This window comes from Schistocerca cancellata, chromosome 2, assembly GCF_023864275.1.
Source record: "Schistocerca cancellata isolate TAMUIC-IGC-003103 chromosome 2, iqSchCanc2.1, whole genome shotgun sequence".
NCBI classification, from domain to species: Eukaryota; Metazoa; Arthropoda; class Insecta; order Orthoptera; family Acrididae; genus Schistocerca; species Schistocerca cancellata.
This window is the reverse complement of record NC_064627.1, coordinates 72963473-72985074: the sequence shown is the minus strand read 5'-3', so window position 1 is coordinate 72985074 and position 21602 is coordinate 72963473. Positions and strand designations below refer to the sequence as shown.

The 21602-nt window shown below is 41.7% G+C and overlaps 1 protein-coding gene across 1 annotated transcript in view; it reads left to right on the top strand.

Annotated features, from left to right (window-relative positions):
* Positions 1 to 21602, top strand: part of LOC126161341 (elongation factor G, mitochondrial) — an 88813-nt gene that overhangs the window by 32320 nt on the left and 34891 nt on the right. Inside the window, exons 5-12 of the mRNA XM_049917104.1 lie at positions 6258 to 6374; positions 6489 to 6607; positions 6698 to 6887; positions 6979 to 7150; positions 11844 to 11990; positions 16068 to 16262; positions 19566 to 19718; positions 19834 to 19951. Coding sequence (XP_049773061.1) covers positions 6258 to 6374; positions 6489 to 6607; positions 6698 to 6887; positions 6979 to 7150; positions 11844 to 11990; positions 16068 to 16262; positions 19566 to 19718; positions 19834 to 19951 — 1211 coding nt within the window. The remainder of the gene's footprint in view (positions 1 to 6257; positions 6375 to 6488; positions 6608 to 6697; positions 6888 to 6978; positions 7151 to 11843; positions 11991 to 16067; positions 16263 to 19565; positions 19719 to 19833; positions 19952 to 21602) is intronic.

Sequence of the window (21602 nt, the reverse complement as noted above, 5' to 3'; positions counted from 1 at the left end):
ACAGTGACAGTGTCTCTTAGCATTGGAATTTACCCAGTTCTCGTCACTCTCGGTAATGTTTTTTGTGCTTTTTTTGTCTTCTTAGTCTTTATTTTATTGTTTTCTTTGTTTGCAAGACACATTGCGAAGGTTGCATCAGGACTTGATATATTTCCTATGAGTGTTCTCACATAAAAGAGAGCAGATATCTGAAAGCAAAAAATTATTATTATTATTATTTTGATTAGAATTGTTGCAGGACTCATTGAGAGAAGATCCTAGTACAGCTAAAACCTGCCTCCTTATGTCTCCAATAGAAATACTTCAAATCCTATAATGCTCTTGTGCGAAAGAGGTTACCATGTTTTGTAGGAAGGATGACTGACCTGTGTGGTGAAAAATGGCTGTGGTTGTCAGTGACTGTTACTAATGCTCACACACCACCCATACGAAGTAACATTATCTCATGTTAACATCTTACATAGGAAAGGGTCTTGACAAATAATTGCTCATCACTTTGTTTGGGTTCTGATGTTCAGAAGTCTACTTAGCTACATCCAGCCTGAATTATTTCAACATGCTGGAGTCAGCAATACAGGTAATGTTACAACACAAACGACACCGTGTGTTATCAAGAAAGCCCAAGACAGCAGTTATTGGCATAATATTTTTGAAGATCATTTTGAATGGGGAATATGAGGACACTTTGCCTTTCATGTACTATATGTCCTGAGTTTACACTCTTTTTTGATTGATTTGGTATAGGTTTGGAAACATAATATCAAACTGCTTCATTCAAGAAAGCAGTGTACCCCAAGGAAGTGTAAGCAGGGAGACATTTTTGCTATCACCACCAACGGTATTATGTCCAGAAGTGTGGGGACAGTAGGTTACTGTAGGTTGAGGCTGGTATTATTTTGTGGGCAGTTCAGAAAAGCTGGTGGTGGAGGGAAGGATCCAGATGGCTCGGATAGTGAAGCAGTCATTAAAATCAAGCCTGTTATGTTTGGCGAGAGAGTGGTCTACTTTGCTCTTGGGCACAGTTTGGCAGTGGCCATTCATCGTGGTGTACAGCTGGTTGGTAGTAAGAAGCTGTGCAATGGCTGCAGCAGAGCTGGTATACTACATGGCTACTTTCACAGATCACTTGGTCTTTTTTATGAGTTAAGATAAACTTGTGACAGGAATGGAATAGGAAGTACTGGGTGGGTGGATTAGGCAGGTCTCGCATCTGGGTCTTCCACAGGAATATGATCCCTGTGGCAAGTGGTTGGGACTGGACTAGGATAGGGATAGACTAGAATGTTATGGAGGTGGGGTGTGCAACAGAACACCACTTTAGGAGGGGTGAGTAGTTCTTGGGTAGGGTTTCCCTCATTTCAGGACATCATGATAAATAAAGTACTGATGAAGTATGTGGTTCAGTTGCTCCATTCCAGGGTGGTAATGTGTGGAAGAGGGAACTTTTTTGTAGCTTGCTCTTGGGAGGGAGGGCAGGATGATTGGGGTGGGGGGAGGGGGGTGGAGAAATGGTATGGAAAATTTGTTTGTGGACTAGGTCAGGGGATAGTGCCTATCTGTGAAAGCCTTGGTGAGACTTTCAGCATACTGAGAAATGGAGTTCTTGTCACTGGATATATGCCATATCCAGGTGGCTAATATGGTGTGGAAGGGGTGGCAGCTGTCGGAATGAAGATACTGTTGGTGACTGGTGTGGATGGAGCTATAAGAGATGAGGAGGTCAATGACCAGGAATATGGCATGCTGGCTTGAGGATGACCAATTGAAGCAGATGGGAGAGAATGTGTTGAGGTTGTGAAGGAATGAGGATAGGGTGTCTTGGCCCCGAGTCCATTTCATGAAGATATCACCAGTGAATATGAACCAGACCAGGGGTTTTGGGAGGCTAGGAAGGCCTCCTCTAGATGGCCCATAAACAGGTTGGCACAGGAGGGTGCCAAGTGAGTGCCCATGGCTGTGCCATAGATTTCTTTGTATATTTTCCCATCAAAGGAGAAGTGTGTTAGGATATAGATAGATAGATGTATGAGGAATGAGGTAATGAGAAAGGTTGTGTTCAAATGTTTTAGGATGAAGTTGGTTAACTGTGTAAGGAAAGAGGTAGTGGGAAAAGTAATGTTAAATTGCAGCAAGATCTTGGGCATGAGGGATGTTGGTGTATAGGGAAGTGGCATCAGCAGTAACCAGTAGGGAACCAGGAAGTATAGGGGTGGTGTGGTAGAGAGTCGTTAAAGGAAGTGATTGATATCTTTAATGTGGGAGGCTAAATTACGGGCAGTTGTTTGGAAGTGATGGTCAGTGGGGGCAAAACAACCAGCTACAATGGGGGGGGGGGGGGGGAGGGTGCAGGAGTGTTGGGTTAGTGAATTTTGGGGAGCATGTAGAAGGTGGGTGTATCGGGTGTCCTAGGGAAATGGATTCAGGGGAGAGGTTCTGGGAAAGGCATAAGGCTTCAAGCAGGGACTGGAGGTTATGTTGGACTTTTGGGATGGGATTACTCTGGCAGAGTTTATAGGTGGGTGAGCCAGACAATTGGCTGAGGCGTTCTGCCAGATAGTCACTGCGACTCATCATAACAGTGGTGGAGCCTTTGTATGTGGGGAGGATGATTAGGTCAGGATCTGTTTTGAGACTGTATGCCTGTCTTTTCCTCTGCTGAAAGGTTGGTGTTCTTAGGAAGGAACCTGGGGAAGGATGGTGAGGCCAGATTGCAGGTAAGTAATTCCTGGAAGATGACCAGAGGGTGGTTAGGTTAAATGATGATGATGATGATGATGATGATGATTGGATTGTGGGGCACTCAACTGCATGGTTATCAGTGCCCTTACAAATTCCCAACTTGTGCTCAGTCCAATCTCGCCAGTTTCATGAATGATGATGAAATAATGAGGACAACACAAACACCCAGTCATCTCAAGACAGGGAAAATACCTGACCCCCATGGGAACCGAACACGGGACCCCGTGCTCAGGAAGCGAGAACGCGACTGCGAGACCACAAGCTGCGGACGGTTAAGTCGGAGAGGAGGAGAATCATGGTTGGATGGTAGTATGAACTGGGAGAGGCAGGGTTCAGTATTGGAATTAGTTTGCCTTTGGTTGGAGGCATTGGTGGCAAAGAAGTGTTCCCATTGCAGGGATTGGTAGAAGAGTAGGTCTTCGACAAGTCCAACATGGTTAAATGTAGATGTAGGGCTGAAAGTTATGCTTTTGGATTGGATGGAAATTTCTGTAGGGCTGAGGATTTTGATGGAAAGATTAACAACAGTGCCCCGGGATAGTTTAGGATCTGGATTTGGAATGTGTTGGTAGGGAATTTTGGGTGGATGTGGCAATTTGAAAGGGTCTGCTAGGCAGGGTCTGGATGATATAAGCGATTGATGAGGAGAAACACATTGGGTTGGATAGTTTGCTGCCTTACCTCAGTATCCATATATGACATGTCAGTATTATTTTTTGGGTCTACTGACACACAGGATGAGTCAAAACATTCAAGACAACTTTCTGAACATTCAGAATCAAGAGTGGAAAATATGTGATAGATGACATGAAAAGTGAGAATTTGAGGCAACAGTAAAGCACACACAGCATCCGCAGATGTCTGTCTCACTGTAACGCAGATGAATCTTGCCGTTATATGTTAAGGCACAGTTTGAGAGCTAAAACTATTCTAGTTTGTCATGAGCTCTGTTCATCATTTAATCTGTACACATGATACTGGAAAGTTCCACTGTAATAAAAGTTATGGGTGGAGTAACATCAACTACTCATCACATAAATGAAGTGTTGACAACAGGGCACAAACAAGACTGAAGTGGAACCTTCCTGGCATATTAAAACTGAGTGTCAGACTGGGACTCTGAACTGACATCTTTGCCTTTCGTGGACAAGCACTCTACCAACTGACCTATCCAAGCACAACTCACCCTTGCTTTACTTCTGCCAGTACCTCATCTTTTACCTCCCAAACTTCACAGAAGTTATCCTGCACACTGCCAAGGATTGCTTCCAGAATGAATTTTCACTTTGCAGCAGAGTCTGCACTGATTTGGAACTTCCTGGCAGATTAAAACTGCATGCTGTACCAGGACTTAAAACTGTGCCTTTCATTCTAAAGACTTAAGTTGTTGCTAAGCTTTCATACAGTGTCCACCCTCAAAGATAACATTGGTTAGTACTACACATTTATGTGCTGGATCATATGACAAAAAAATGGATGAGCCAATAATCCCATTGCACATTAAAATCCATCCCTAAACAGCTTAGAGACAGCTTCTAAAACTGTTTCAATGTTTGTATTGTTTTCAGATAAAATTGGTATCAAACCCTCAAGAAATTTGAAGGCCACACACTTGATAACAAATAAAACAAATAAAACAAATTTGTCAAAATAAAATACACAGATATAGATACTTTGCATGCATCGCATGCTGGTGGGCCCTCTCATTTAAAAATGTAGCTATCAGTAAAGGAGCAGTGCATTATTCTGACTCTGGCAAGCACAACATTCTCCCATCTCTATCACAGGCAGGGCAAGCACCTTGGTCAAATGTTACTAAGAATATAAAATACAGGCCGCTGATTATTAGTGAAATATACTACTGTCTGACAAGTCACCCATCTCATTGTTCCTCCTGACAACAGAATGTGATTATGAATGCAGAATGCTCAAAGACTGTTAGGCATGGATGCTCAGATCTTGTCATTAATGTAAATCTATAATGGCTATGTGGTCAGTGTCATGGATTTCTATTTTGTTGTAGTTTTAAAATCATTTATAAGTTGTCAGTGTTTCCCTCAAATGTCATCAGCATTGCTCCTCATTTAATGTTTCATCTTTGTAAACAGATTTCCTTTTCTGTCCCTCACACCACTCAACACATCGATCTTTTCTTTTATCGAATTCCCTTCCGTTTCCTCACAATATTGCCTCTGTTCTTGTGTCATACATCAAAACTGTTTATCTTCCCGCACAAAAGGATTTACATCATTTCTCACATACGTGTTACGAGGGTGGCCTGAAAAGTTCTCGGAACAGAATAGAAAAAAAGTACTTACATCACTGAAACTTTTTTATTTTTCAATGTAATCTCTTTATAGATTAATGCACTTGGTCCAACGATGTTCCAGTGCCTTGATCCCATCTCAAAAATGAGTTTCCTCCAGGCTTCGAGAAAAATTTTCAGTTTTGGGAGGAAATCAGAGTCTGACAGAGCCATGTCAGGTGAATAAGATAGGTGTCACAAAAATTCAGACCTTAGTTCATGTAATTTTGCCATGGTGACAGCACGTGTGCGGGCGTACATTGTCTTGGAAGATAACTTTCTTCTTTGCTAAACCTGGCCTGTTTTTGCATTTCTTTTGTTGCAGTTTGTCCAGGAGGTTAGCATAGTATTCTCCAATAATTGTTTGCCCAGTGGCAAGATAATCTACAAACAGAATCCCATTCACATCCTGAATACTAACGCCAGTTGTTTTGTCTCTGGAGTATAGTAGTGTACCCAAGTTTCATCTGTGGTCACAAACTGGTGCTAAAAATCTTATTTGTTTTTCCTGAAACAGGCCAAATATGGTTCCGATATGTCTATTCTCATGCATTTTTGATCTAGCATCAAGAGTCACGGCACCCATCTTGCAGATAATTTTTTCATTTCTAATTCTTCATTTAAAATGTGATATATCCTTTCAGATGACATCTGGCAAGTGTGAGCAATTTCACACACTGGTCCTCCATAACCATTTTGTGCACTTTTGCGATAGTTTCTGGAGTAGTGACAACCTTGGCCGACCACTGCTTGGATCATCTTCTAAACTCCCCGACCAAATTTAAATTCAATTGTCCTCGTGGCAACATTTGGCTATGAAGGAACAGACTCCCTCAGTGTATTCTGGAAATCAGCATGAATGTCCTTTGCTTTCATACCTTTCTTTACGAAGTAGTTAATCACTGCTCGAATCTCAATTTTATTTTTTTTCCCATCTTTGCAAATCAGTATACAGGAACAACAGAGCCACATCACCACCACAGCTCTCTTCCAACAGCACTGACGTGGCACGTGTTTACAGGCAACAGTCCAATGAATATCACGTGAACAACTTGTTGTACTAGTGCTGACCTCTCCTCATGATTCTGAGAACTTTTCAAACCACCCTCATACTAGTTCAGAGGAAATCTGAAATTTTCGTCTTTGAGGAGGAGGAGAACAAGCAAAGGGAGATACATATTGAATAACCAAATTCACTGTGATGCATTTTCAGGTCAAAACTGGGGCACAATGCAGCATTTCTTCAGTTACCCATTGGTGTAGAATCTGATACAAAAGGAATTGTAGATCTCATAGAAAGGAAGGCTCTGTATTTCGAAGGACAGCATGGGTAGGTATTATTTCAGTTTATGCCAGTATAATGAGAAATGTGCCATTACTGTTTTTTCTTTATTTCTTTCAGTTGTGTTTTCAAAAATACATGGAATTGTTTGTCAATTTTCAGGGAAGCTGTGAGAGAAGATGAAGTGCCACAAAACATGAGAGCAGAATGTGAGGACAGACGGCAAGAATTAATTGAACATGTTTCAAATGCAGATGATCTTCTTGGTGAAATGTTTCTTGGTAATTTTTATTTAACATGTTGATATGTTCTTTCAAATGCTACCTCCTTTAAGGCATATTTATTTTTGAATATTTTATGAAAACTCACAGAGGAAAAGACTCCATCAGAAGCTGATTTGAAAGCTGCTATACGCCGTGCATGTCTGCGTCGTTCATTCACACCTGTTATGGTTGGAACAGCGTTAAAGAACAAAGGTGTTCAGCCACTCTTGGATGGTGTAGTTGACTATCTGCCAAACCCAGGAGAAGTACAAAACATGGCACTAAGAGAAGAGGAGGGGTAAGTTACTTCATGTAAAATATGGTAGCATCATAACATTACTCATAGCATATACAACAAAAATATTAAATTTGCAGTGTTGTCATTTTAGAAAGAAGCAAGAAAAAATAATTTTAAGTCCTGTGAGAGATGGAAGCACTCCATTTGTTGCACTTGCATTTAAACTAGAAGCAGGAAGATATGGTCAGCTGACATATCTAAGATGTTACCAAGGAATGTTGAAGAAAGGAGACACTATATTCAATGCCAGGACAAATAAAAAGGTAAGGTATAATTCTGTAACATATCGTGAACTGCTTAATATGTTTAAAAAAATTATGGTAAGTTAGAATGCAACAGAAGTAGAGATTTTATCCAACTAAATCAGAGAACACACACACACACACACACACACACACACACACACACACACACACACACACACACACTTATTTTTCCCTTCATTACCAGTTCTTCAGTTAAGTTTGCTAGAACTAAGATATATTCCACATTAAAAACACAAAAAGAGACACATGTAGGAAAGCACACACATATACTGATAAGGGACAGTTCACAGGGTCCTACAATATGAACAACATTCTGAAATTACTAGTTATAACTGCTTACAGGTGCAAGCAAAATGTGTGGACCAACAGCTGTAAGTAGTCTGGTTTTGCAATACTTGTCTTTCACTCACTGTAACACAAAAATATCTTAAAGCTGCCATGCTTTTCTTCTTAGCACTTTCTCACTTGATGTAGCCTTTCTTTCTGAAAACATCTCTTTACCCTTTTTGAGTATGTGTCAGCAATGGGCTACATTTGTGGGAGTCGCATGCCATCTACCACTGAGATGAGACAAACATAACATTACTATTCAGTACAAAATAAAATAAAATAAAAGAAGCTGCCAGAATGACAAGGTCTGGATATGGTTCAGAGTAAAGTACTTATTGAGAAGACACAATGGCCTCCACAAAGAGACACAGCTGGTTTCATTCCCCAACCCGAGCTTTTGTTCTGTGTTTGATGTGACCATATCATCAATTGGTATTTAAGATCAAGGCTCTGTATATTTCTGCTACATGGTTTGATAATGTAAAAGTGAAGTCTAACACTGAAATTAGAAAGTGTATTCAATAAAAAATAACTATCAAAAAATTTATTTCAATCCAAATATGGGTACTGAACTGTAATGAAATGATCAGTTTTAGTGCCATAGCATTAGACAAAGTGCATTTGAGGTACTATGTCCATACAGAAATCCTAAATGTGTAAACACTATATTTGTCACTACTAAAATATAATATGTCATTAAGAACCTAAATTAGATGTAACCTAATCAGTCAAAATATCATATTATAATCAAGGAGAAGACAACGGTAGCCACCCTGCAGGTCCGGGGGTTAGAATAGAGCTGATGTGGTATTGCCTGTCGTAAGAGGTGACTAAAAGGAGTCTCACACTTTTCGGCCCTATGAGTTCAGGTCCCATTCTATGGTTTGACCTGCCACTTTCTAAATTCTACAGAAGTGTGGGCCATATGAGGAAGGATGTCTTACGTGGTGCATGAGTCATCCATAGTGCCCTTAGATTCGATCTCCTGAATCTCTTTTCATGGCTTTGCATCTCCACCTGTGATTCAACTATTTGGGCGAGGACACTTTCCAGAGTATGTCATCCTCATTCCATTGTCTCCTGTCCTCTTTCGCCCCCAATACAATATTGGATTTCGCTTCACCCAATATCCAGAACGGTAGCCAGTCCGTTGTGATGGGGCCGTCATGTAGCCATTTGGTGGTAATTCCCTGACAACACAGGGATCACACTGCTGATGCCTGAGCTATAAACTCCCCACATATGCCAAGGAGTATATTCCTGTCTTCCTGGGGCATCAGACTCCCGGAAACGGCCATCATGCCAGGTGGCCTTTGCCGTGGCTGTTTGGTGCCCGTATGGAGAGCTTCTGATCGGAGTGGGTGGCATCAGGGTGGATGACCTGCAATGAAGTAGACAAAGTCATCTCTTGCTGGTGATCGTACAGCACCAGCGGACTCTAAGAATGGCAAGATCGAAAACAATGCCGACAGGTATGACCCTAGATCGTTTCCCTCCCTCACTACACCATGAGAGGAACGTAGGGCTACGGGACGAAGAGAGCCATATTCGCCTCGGTTTATAGTCTGCAGCAGAACTGATGGAGACTCCTTTTGACCTTTGAAGGCTCAGTATTTTGTTGAAGACCTTGAGGACAAGTTTGGAGAAGTGACAGCACTGTCCAAGATGCGAAACAGTGCAGTCTTGATTTAAACAGCATCCCCAGCCCAATCCTGAGCATCACTCGCCTGTGACAAGCTGGGTGATAGTCCTGTTTCCGTCATTGCCCATAAAAGCCTCCACATGGTACAGGGGATTATTTTCCATCGCGATCTCCTCTTGCATTCTGATGACGAGCTCCGCGCCAATTTAGAACGGCGGGGTGTTCATTTCATCCGGCACATTTTACCGGGGACTCAAAGACAACAGGGTTACTACCAGTGCCTTTATCTTGGCCTTTGAGGGTGATTCATTGCCTGAAAAGGTCATGGTGATGGTTTATCACTGTGACGTTAAACCATAAGTCCCTCCCCTGTGCGGTGCTTTTAAGTGCTGGAAATTCTGGCACATGTCTTCCCACTGCATTTCGAGTGCCACATGTCTAGAGTGCGGATGTCCACTGCACCCAGATACTCCATGTGCGCCTCCTCCCACTTGCATCAACTGTGGAGAGCAGACTGCCCGGTACACCAAAAGGAGCAGAAAATCATGGAGTACAAGACCCTGGACCCGTTTGCTTACATAGAGGCTAAACTAAATTTGAAAGATTACACCCCATTCGGTTGACATTAACATATGCTGCAGCTACTTTACCATCGCCGTCCCAAGTGCCAGTGGTTCTTCAATCTGTGCCACGAACAGTGGACTCTCCGGGCCATGAGACTACTTCTGACCCCTTGGTGGTAGGGGACAAATCTCCTGTTGCTCCCAAAGTACCTATTTTGGGAGCAGCTACCCCCCCCCCCAAACGAGAGGACATTGGCTCCCTCCCCGCTGCCAGAGAAGCAACAGCCTCCTCCAGTTCCTCTCATGCGGAAGGGGTCCCTTAGGATCCTCTCTCCTAAGGTCACCACTAATGCCACGGAAGACACTCGCCAGTGACTAAAGGAGCGAAAAGCTGCTGGACGAAGAGCTTCACGGTCTTCTTCCATGCCTGGAGCTACATCAGAGAAGTCCTCTCAGCAGGCTCCTAAAGAGAAGCGAGAGGGCAAGCAAACAAAGTAGTAGTCTGCTAAGAAATGGGATCCTCTGGTGGCCCCAACACCCTACCAGTTCTGCATCCGATCATGAGGTGGAGATCTTAACGTCCCCTGAGGACCTGGATCTCACTGATGCCTCATCCACCATAGGAGTGGATACAAATACTTAGTCAGTGGCAGCAGGTGACCCTGAGGCATAACCTGTCTCTTTGCATTCTTCATGCCTTCCCAGCCCCATGATAACGTCATCCTCCAGTGGAACTGCTGCGGTTTTTCCACCACCTGGCTGAGCTATGGCAACACTTAAGCTTTACATCTGCGTTCTGCATTGCCCTCCAGGAAACATGGTTCCCGGCAGCGCAGACCCCTGCCTTCGGTGGCTATAGGGGATATTACAAGAACTGTAGCGACTATAATAGTATGTCAGGTGGAGTTTGTGTCTATGTCCTGAACTCAGTATGCAGTGAATCTGTGCCCCTTCAAACCCCTCTTGAAGTTGTGGCTGTCAACAATGCAGGAAATAACTGTCTGCAATGTATATCTTGCTCCGGATGGCACAGTACCCCTGACTGCATTTGCTACTTTTGGTGGTTGTTACACTCATAACCCTTTGTGGGGTGACACTGTGCTTTTTTTTTTTACTTAATGGCCGAGGCAGAGATATCAAAACATCATTACTGTCTCAGTTCGACCTCTGCCCCACTTCCCCATATTCCTGTCACTCACCTGACGTTCTCCCCACTGACACCTACCCAGATGGGCTTTCAACAAGGCAGACTGGGAAGCCTTCACCTCTGCTGTCACCGTTGAATCTCTCACATGGTGCCATTGATGTGGTTGAGCAGGTCACTGCAACGATCGTTCCTGTGGCGGAAAACGCGATCCCTCATTTTTAGGTTGCCGCCGGTGAAAGACAGTCCCTTGATGGTCACTGGAAGTCACTGAGGCAATTAAAGAGCATTGGCACGCTCTACAGCTACGTAAGCGGCACCCTTCCCTGGAACACGTAATAGCCTTTAAGCGGCTCCGTGCCTGCAAATACCAGCTTATAAAACGACAGAAACATGAGTGTTGGGAGAAGTTTGTATCGACCATTGGGTGCCATACATCACCTTCCCAAGTCTGGATGAAGATCAGACATCTTTTTGGGTAGCAGACCCCAAAGGTGTCCCTGGCGTTAACATCAATGGCGTGTTTTTCTACCGACGCAAATGCGATTGCCGAGCACTTTGCTGAGCACTATACTCGAGCCTCTGCATTGGAGAACTAACCTCCCCCCCCCCCCCCCAGTGAGCTTTCAGCCAGAAAGGCCTTATTCTGAATTAGACAACTTAAACAAACACACACACAAATGTAAATCACACCCACACATGACCACTGTCAGTAGCTGCTGAGGCCAGACTCTGCCAGAATATTTCCACAACCACTTATAATAGAACAATTGTTCATTCTTTAATAACCCTTACATCAGGAAAAGGGTGTTCCAGATAAAATGTAAGTGAACGCACCAGATATAGCTCAACCTTGGCCTCTTAATTCCATTGCCATGCTCTTTCTCACCTCTCGTCATGCCATTAAGTTTGAGATCTTAATAATATACTTTGTAATATTCTTAATTATCACATACAGTTAAATATAATTTCCTATTAAACCTTTGCTTTATTTTTCAAATTTGGTTACAGGTTCGAATTCCTCGTCTAGTTCGTCTTCATGCTAATCAGATGGAAGATGTTTCAGAGGTTTATGCTGGAGACATATTTGCTGTGTTTGGAGTTGATTGTGCTAGTGGTGATACTTTTGTTCTCGATCCAAAATTAAATCTAGCAATGGTGAGTGACACAATTTTATAATTATAAAGCACCAACTAAGGACTCTCTTTTGTGTGGTATGTTAACGTGCTTGATTCATGTGACTATAGTCAAATATCAACATTGTACTTATTTGGTTACAGAGATTAGTGATTGTATGATACACAATTAGACTCTTACATAATAAATGTAGTGACGTAATGTAACTATATTCTCTATGGGATTGTTGATTATATAGAATATTTAAGAGTTTTTCTAAAAACAGAGTATGCAAATCACATGATTCCATAATTACTCACTTATACAGTAATGCTTGTGAAAATTAAAACATCCGAAGAATACATGCTACTGGAATGAACATTATGCCACATATTAAATACATCACAATACTCAAGTGATTATTATTTTCATACAATTACAGTCTCTGTGTTAATTCCATAGATCTGAAGCTTCCAAACCAGTCTTAACCTCTAAATGCTATGGCATTGATTCACTGGAGGTCTGCAAACTTTTGTGACAAATCACCTTCCTTCTGTGTGAGCCTGCAATGTGTCAACAGTGGTTGCTGGAGGACCTTGACAAATATGTTAATGAATCAACTATATCCCATGTATGTTCCAGGTGTGGCATGTCAGGCAATTGTGCTTTCCAGGAAGCAACAGCACTCAACATTGTTCACAACCACATGTAGCCTGGCCTTGTCTTACTTAACTAGGGTACATGGAGAAGGGGGACCATACCTCAAGCTCTGCAACGTCCTTGATGCACTTTCTGATTACCATGACCAAATAAGTGTCAAGATCAGCTGTTGCATCCATTGGTACTGCAAATCATGACTTTCTTTTTAGATATGCTGTCCAAGATCAAAGGGTACCAATTGCAGTCATCATTGTAGCTCCTAAAACACACTGTCCAGTGTGAAGAGGAGCTCACATGAAAATACTACAGTCTGTCATTTAGCAAGTCATCTACATCATTCAGTCGCCTATTGCAGATTAATGCATTTCTCTCTCTTCACAATGGAAACTGACAGAATAACATTTGTGCCAGCAATCCAGTCCACAGGAACTGGCATTGAACTTATCATGCAGTGCCTCCCACTGCCAAGCAGACGAAGCTGTATTCTCAATTACACCTTTGTCGACAAGATAATATTTTCCCATACTGTGGAACACAGTATCTGCTTGTTCTGCACAGGACCCTCTCTCATCCAAGTTAGTGCACTGGACTCGTATTTGGGAGGATGACAGTTCAAATCTGTGTCCCATCGTCCTTATGTAGATTTGCTGTGATTTCCCCAAATTGCTCCAGGCAAGTATCAGAATGGTTCCTTTGAAAGGGCACAGCCGATTTTCTTCCTCATCGTGTAAACCATCTAGCTTGTGCTCTGTCTCTAATGATTTCAGTTTCAGTGGGGCATTAAACCTAATCTTCCTTCCTTCCCTCGCTCATTCGCTCGCTCCCTCCCTCCCTCACTCCCTCCTTCCTTCCATCATCAAGTGGTTCTAAACATACATCAATGCTGTAGGAACATACCCTCTCAAAGCCAAGGCATCACAGTGTAACAAACACATTTCTCAGAGAGTGATCTTCTCCTAGTTCAGTCTCACTCCCAGTGCTATACTCATTTTACATTCCCTTCATTTAACAGCTCTTTATAAACTGCCCTTGGCCCAAAACTTGAGACATAGTAACATGTAATAACCTCGCTCGTTAAGTAACTTTCTAATTTTCTATTTTTTGTTCTCCATGTAATGCGGTACTCGAAATTGTAAATTCTTACCCACCCTGTATTTTGCTAAACTTTATTATTCAGTGAATAACTTTCAGACCACTGATAACAGTATAATTAATTTTTGAGGATATATTTCATTTAAATAAATATTCCAAATTTACAATTCATGAGAACCTTGCACTATTCAAAATTTGGCCCTACTGATAATTATTTGTTTTAGTATTGACATACATAAATTGAAAGCCGCCCTCTCTCCACTTTCTAATGAACATATTACTTTTTTAAAAGGCATGCATTTAAAAAGTTATTCCTATTTAAAATAATTGAATTCCAGAATATTCAAACCTTAAAATGAATACTGTCAGAATGCTAGTGGTATGGTTTGTAGCTCCAATTTTCCTGTTTGTAGAGGTAAAAATGCATTGTGTAGAATTAGCATATTTTACCCATCAAACATATGAAATGAATCCAACACATCAAAATGTTATTTAAAGTTAAAATCGGAATTATATCTGTTCTAGTTCTCGAGTTTTTGTATTTTATATTTGGGACACGGTGCACTGGATTCCATCGCTGCACATTGGGAACCATGTGGTTGTAAAAATTGTCATAATTCATAAACTGTTCAAGATATTGAAACAGATGCAGGTGATAGGATACAAAGAGGCATATATTTCACCTATGATTAATGGTGTGACTTGGAACACAGTAAGAGACACAGTCTTGAAAAACCAACAATTATTTATTATGTCACTGCCTGACTGCATAACATAAGTAAGACAGTACAATTTAATGTCATGTACAAGACTAGTGATGAGTACAGACTTGTTGACACGTACAGTGCTGGTGACAAGTACAGAATGCTGGCTGGAGCCAGAGCACGGCAATATAAAGAGTATTTGCTCTCCAGGGGCCACTGGCTCTTGTCTGCATGCGATTGAGGTGCTGGACCATGATCAGTTATCTTTGGCGGGGGCCAGGAGCAGCCAAACTGTACACTCCTCAAACTGATTGATGCACGCTGTGGTAGGGGTGGCAAAGGTATAGTAATCTACGGGTTACTGCAACTAAGACTTGAAATGTTTTGGTCAGATGTTTGAGTTTTACACAATGGTTTTTTTTTTTTTTTTTCAAAATTTTAATAGCCAAATAAAGAGTGAGAAATGCCAGCAGTCAATGAATAAACTCCTATGTCAGTCTGTGGTGGACATTCAATTAGTACAAACACGGTGCCATTTGGCTTGTTTAGTCAGTGAGCCAGTCTGTGAACATCATGTAATGTTCTGTACCTATCAGTCTTTGCCAATTTTGTGAATGTTCGTTGGACCACTCCTATTTGTTGGAGCTTACTGATCTCGCTTGTTAAATTTATATAACTTATCTTTATTCTTCTTGAAAACCTGGAATTCTCATGTAATTATATTTTACCTGGAAAAATCAGGGAAATTTCAGGGAATTTCAGAAATTCCATAAAATATCAGTGAATTCTGCATTTTTACCCTCACACTGAAATTGAATTTTATTGGCTTTCATAAATCACAAATTTTAAAATACTTAATATTTCAAAGTGTGTTAATTATATGAGTATTATTCCATCTAAATCATTGATATTTAAAACCTGTGGTTAAACTACTGCTTATGGCTGACACACAGCCTGCTGAGAGGAAAGAAAAGTCATTATTGTGGTATGCTGCCCTCCTCACACCACTTCAATCATTTCTGAGGAGCTTCTCTTGACACCATCTCCCTCCACCCCCCTCCCCTCTCCCCCAAGTCTGAGTAGCCACCCTGATCAAAGCCAGAACTGTGTTTAATATCAATAAATGAGTAGAAAATGAAAAGTAAACGTGACAGTTTTGTGTACAGTTATTTAATAACTGCTTAAAGCACTAAATAATGATCAGAAGCTTAGCAGTAGAAGATTTTTGAGGCTCAAGGGTAAGTTAAAAGTGCACAGAACAAGAAATCTTCTGTACTGATAATATTTCATGATCTGTGAGTAATAATGTGATATTCTCTGAATCAAAAAGCAGTCCGTTACATGGGTAATTTATTTAGCAGTGTGTGTTAAATCTTATGGAAGAAACGAAATAGGTTATCTTTCTAAAGTGTGAACTATACTTCTTTGTCAACCACAATTTGCAATTATGTGTGTGGGCACATGCGTGCACTCACATGCGTGCGTGGGTGTATGTGTAGGGAGCAGTCAGAGCTCAAACGAGTACAGTTGTTACTATGAGAGACATAAAATTCAAAAACCTGATAAAAAGTTAGTAACAGCATATAAACTTTTTTATTAAGTATGTGTTTAAGCTTTAATGCAGTGTTAAAAATTGATAAGTCTTGTGATTTTTTAAATATAGGAATCTATCTATGTACCAGACCCAGTGGTTTCAATGTCTATTAAGCCAGTGAATTCAAAAGACAGAGATAACTTCAGCAAGGCTGTAGCACGTTTCACAAAAGAGGATCCTACATTCCGCTTTCATTATGATCCAGACAACAAAGAAACTATTGTATCTGGCATGGGAGAGCTACATTTGGAAATTTATGCACAAGTAAGTTCCTTATGCCATGTGTTTTACAAGGATTTTAACTTTGCGTGTCATGATTACTATGAAAATAAGTGCTGTGCATAATAAAAGCCTGCCGCAACAGAATTTAATGCTGGTTTTCCACATGATTGACTAACATTCTGTATAAAGTTTGCACCTCTTTTCTTTGGTAGTATTATTTGTTTGCAAGTTAGGGACAAGCACATTTTATAATACAAGACAATTTTTTCAGAATAATGATACAGCAAACCAGTGCCACCACTTCTGATGTGATCAGTGTTGGCACACTAATTAATATTTGGCATATGCTGTCTATTCCTTAATACAGATCATGTAAATGTAAGTGACGGTCACTTACATAAACTATGCTGTGATTTTATACTAGGTGAAAATAATACTGCTTGCAATTTAATTACAACATAAAGTCCAAATGTATTTCTTTCTGAATAGCGTGTTTTTCTTCATTCCCATTACATTAGTTATTGTTTCATTCACTTAAGAACTCCTGGATAAATGTACATTAATAGTTGTTGGAATCAGGTAGAAATAATAAAATATGTTGGCAAATTGTTCAAAAAAGAGTAAATACAAACATATGACACATCTCTTTTTTTTAAGTTGCAACTACACTGCCCTCCAGACAAGTTTACTTTTATATAATTTCAGTAACATTTTTGTGTGTCTGGTGACTTCTCACTCACAGTTTCCGGCAGTGTATCATGCTTTGAAATTATAAAGTTTAAATGTGTGACAACTTAGGATTTGTTTAAATGGTGCAACAGTACATTTTCTGGATCAAGAGAATAGGAGTGAGTCACAAGCAAACACCGTTTGCAGAGTAATTTGAACAAATAAGCTCCAACTTACTGTCATGCTCAATTGGGGAATCTCCACATGACTAGTTTCATGTGAGTTATTAGTGTTGAGGATGCTTTTCAGGAAAAGTTTGACAAGTTACTCAGTCATTTAAAATTCTTGGCCACTTGGGCCATCAAATTACAGAACTTTCTTGTTTTGCCATATAAAATTGTTTTCATAATATTCTGCTTTTCATTTTCAGAGATTACTACTTTTCAGTTTTCCATACTTCTGAGGTTTTTATCAACATGTATAATAAAGAAGATTGTGCAAATGTATTATGACTTAAAGAACACTACAGTTTGCTAACAACCTCCCACAAATAATTTGAAGGCTTTATGCAAGCATTGTCAGTCTCATGTTCAGCACTGTTTGTTGACAGCTGTTACACTCATTCATAAATAATGTGTATATGATGATAGCAACTGACACAATTTTTGGAATTAGTTATTTCAGACTCTGAGATAAATTGCATTTATATAATGAAAAGGATAGTTGCTACTCACCATGTAGCAGAGATCCTAAGTTGAAAAAAGGCACCAACACAAAGACTGTCAGGAAGTTAGTTTTCAGCCAACAAGGCCTTTGTCAAAAATAGACAACACAACACACACACACACAGCTCACACAAACATGACCACCGAGTCTGTAACTGCGGCCAGACTGCGAGCAGCAGTACATTATGGAAGAGGCAACTGGGTGGGGGTAAGGAGGCGGCACCCAGGGGGGGAAGGGGGGAGGGATAGCAAGGTAGGGGTGGGGTACATGTAAAGTGCTGCTGGGAGTGTGCAGGGATGAGGTGGAGAGTATAGCAGCTAGGTACAATCAGGAGGTTAGATTGGGGGGGGGGGGGGAGGGGGGGAGTTAACAAAAGAAGAGTAAAATAAAAAGACTGGGTGCATTGGTGGAATAGTAGAGGACTGTGTGGTGATGGAATGGGAACAGGCAAGAGGCTAGATGGGTATGGAAAATGACTAATAAAGGTTGAGGCCAGGAGGGCTGTGGGAACATAGGATATATTGCAAAGTGTGTTCCCAATTGCTCATTTCAGAAAAGTCGGTGTTGATGGGAAGTATCCAGATGGCAAAACCTGTGAAGCAGTCATTGAAATGAAGTACATCATATTGGGTGGCATGCACAACAAGAGGATGGTCCAGTAGTTTCTTGGGCATAGTTTGTTGGTGGCCATTCATGTGGAGATATAGCTTGTTGGTTGTCATGCCCTCATAGAATGCAACATAGTGGTTGCAACTTAACTTGTAGATCACATGACTGGTTTCACGAGTAAACCTTTGATGGGATAGGTGAGGAATGTGACCAGACGGGAGTTGGTGGTGGTGAGAGGATGTACGGGACAGATCTTGCATCTAGGTCTATTACAGGGCGATGAGCCATGAGGCATGGAGTTGGGAGCAGGGATTGTGTTGGGATATTGTGTAGGTTTGGGGGGTGGCGGAGTACCGCTGTGGGAGTGTTGGGAAGGATAGTGGGTGCGACATTTCTCGTTTCAGGGCATGACGAGAGGTAGTCGAAACCTTAGCAGAGAATGTAATTCAGTTGCTCCAGTCTTGCATGGCACTGAGTCATGAGGGGAATGCTCCTCTGTGGCCGGATAGTGGGACTTTGGGAGATGTTGAGTGACTGGAAAGATACGGCACCGGAGATCTGTTTTTGTACAAGGTTGGGAGGTCAGCTGTGGCCTAGAAACAACTGGACCACCCTGTCGCTGAGCACGCTGCCCAGCATGGTGTCCTTCATTTCAACGACTGTTTGACAGCTTGTGCCATGTGAATCTTCCTACCGACACCAGATTTTCTGAATTTTGCAGGTAGCAACTCTCCCTGCAATATATGCTATGTTCCCGTAACTCTCCTGGTCTCAACCTTCATTAGTCATTGTCCATATCCATCTAGCCCCTGCCCTCTTCCCATTCCAGCACTAAACAGCCCTCTACTCCACCATTGCACCCAGTCTTCTTATTTCTCTTCTTTTATGCTACCCCCCTCCCCTTTCTTCCGCCCTCTGTCTAAGCTCCTGACTGCACCTAGCTGCTCTATTATCCACCTCGTCCTTGCACACTTCCAGCAGCACTTTACTGTCCCCCCATCCCTATCTTGCTATCCTTCCCCCTCCCTGCGTAAGCCTCCTCCTTACCCCGACCCACTTGCCTCTCCCATAATGCACTGTTGCTTGCAATCTGGCTCCAGCTTCCAGAGGCTGTGGTCATGTTCGTGTGAGTTGTGTTTGCGTGTGTGCGTGTGGTCTGTTTTTGACAAAGACCTTGTTGGCCCAAAGCTATCTGTCCAACAGTCTTTTTGTTATGCCTTTCTGCGACTCAGCATCTCCGCTTATAGTGAGCAGCGACTATCCTTTTCATTATATTGTTACATTTCATCCTGTATTTTCCATTGTTTGATAAATTGCATTTATTTTATTTTGCATTTCCAGAGAATGCAAAGAGAGTATTCCTGTGAAGTTGTACTTGGTAAGCCCAAAGTTTCCTTCAGAGAGACTCTTGTTAAACCCTGTGAATTTGACTATCTGCATAAGAAGCAATCTGGAGGTGCTGGACAGTATGCAAGAGTAATAGGTGTATTGGAGGTAATAATGATATTGACAAATGCATTAAGCTAAGGTGAAGTTCGTTAACTCAAAGGAGTGCAAAATTTCTGAACACTGCATCAAACATAAAAATTATTTTAAAAAATCCTTCCAGCCACTTCCTCCAGAGGCAAATACAGTTTTGGAGTTCTCGGATGAAACAAAGGGAACAAATGTGCCTAAGCAGTTCATTCCTGGAGTAGAGAAAGGATTTCGTCAGATGGCAGAGAAAGGTATGTGCAATCAAAACTACATCATCTATTTATCAGGTTTCTATCTGTACCAATTATTACATTCTTTTCTTTTATGTTATTGTTGCACTTTCACATTGTACAGTTTTATGCTGGAAAGTAGCAAGTATCAATTGTGTAACAAATTCATGATTTATTAAGTACAAGTGTAACAAGAAAACAAGACTGTAATGAAATAGGGAGTTGACTCACATACAATTAAAAACTTGATCTTCATATGTTCAGGGAGAGTCACATTTATGAAATAGTTGAAAGTTTTACATATGGAATCACCTTGCCGTGCGTGTCCGGTCGTTTCTTACTGAATTGGACACTTCCCCTCTTCCACCTATCTTGTGGTCCCCTTTCGTACAGTTCCATGGTCCATACCTCAGCCACGGCTTCGGCTGGACCTATTACAAGCTCCCAAAGGCTCAGTTCCACCTGAAGCCGTCCACGGGCACTTTCTCTCTCTTCTCGGCAAGTTTGAGGGCTCTGCTTCCCTCGACATGCTTTGGTAACGACTTTATGCCTTTTACAACAGCAGATGTTCAGTGACTTTCATTTGGACCCCAGGACATATCGGGATACTGAGCAATGAACTTGCAGACTGCCTGGCCAAACAGGCTACCAGTAAAACAACTCTGGAGATTGACCTGCCAGAGACTGATTTGCGATCGGTCTTCAGCTGCAAAGTTTTTGCGATCTGGGATACTGAATGGCGCACCCTCAGTTCACCAAATAAACTTAATGTTATCAAGGAGACAACAAATGTGTGGCAGTCATCCGTGCGAGCCACTCACAGGGAATCTGTTGTCCTTTGCCTGCTCCACATCGGCCATACGTGGCTAACACATGGTCACCTCCTCTGTCGCGAGGACCCACCTCGGTGTCGCTGTGGCTCCTCTATGACTGTCGTCCACATCTTGTTGGACTGCCCAGTTTTAGCTGCTGTGCGATGGACTTTTAACCTTCCCAGCACTGTAGCTTCAGTATTGGGTGCCAATGTCTCAACAGTAGATTTAGTTTTACATTTTATTCGTGAGGGGAGGGGGGGGGGGGAGGTTGTTATTGTACCATCTAAGGGTGGGCGTCTGGCCTTCTCTCCGAGGCCTCCCACCCTCCCTCCGAGACCACCACCCTCCCTCCGATTTAACTCTCTGTCACCCTTTCTTTGCATTTTGTTTGCGTTGCTGTTCGTCTTTTCCCTGTGAGTGTTCATCTCGTCTTGTCTTTTTGGGCTGGACATTATAGTGTGCAGAGTGGCTGACTCACCCTCTTTTATTATTGTGATTAGCCAGTCCAGACCATCTGCTCTATGGTTTCAGTACCTTCATCCTCTTTTCCTTGTGGTGTATGTTTCTCCCTTTTTTGTTCATTTCTTTCATTTTCTCTTTTGGTGTAGTTCCACATTCCTTTTACCCCCTTTTACTTTCCCAAACTAATTTGGGTGTTGTTTTACCTCGAGCCTTGTTTGCATCAGGAAAAAGGGAGTGATGACTCTGTAGTTTGTTCCATTTATACCACAGACCAACCAACCAATGTACATTATGGTTACCGTATTTACTCGAATCTAAGCCGCACTTTTTTCCGGTTCTTGTAATCCAAAAAACCGCCTGTGGCTTAGAATCAAGTGCAAAGTAAGCAAAAGTTC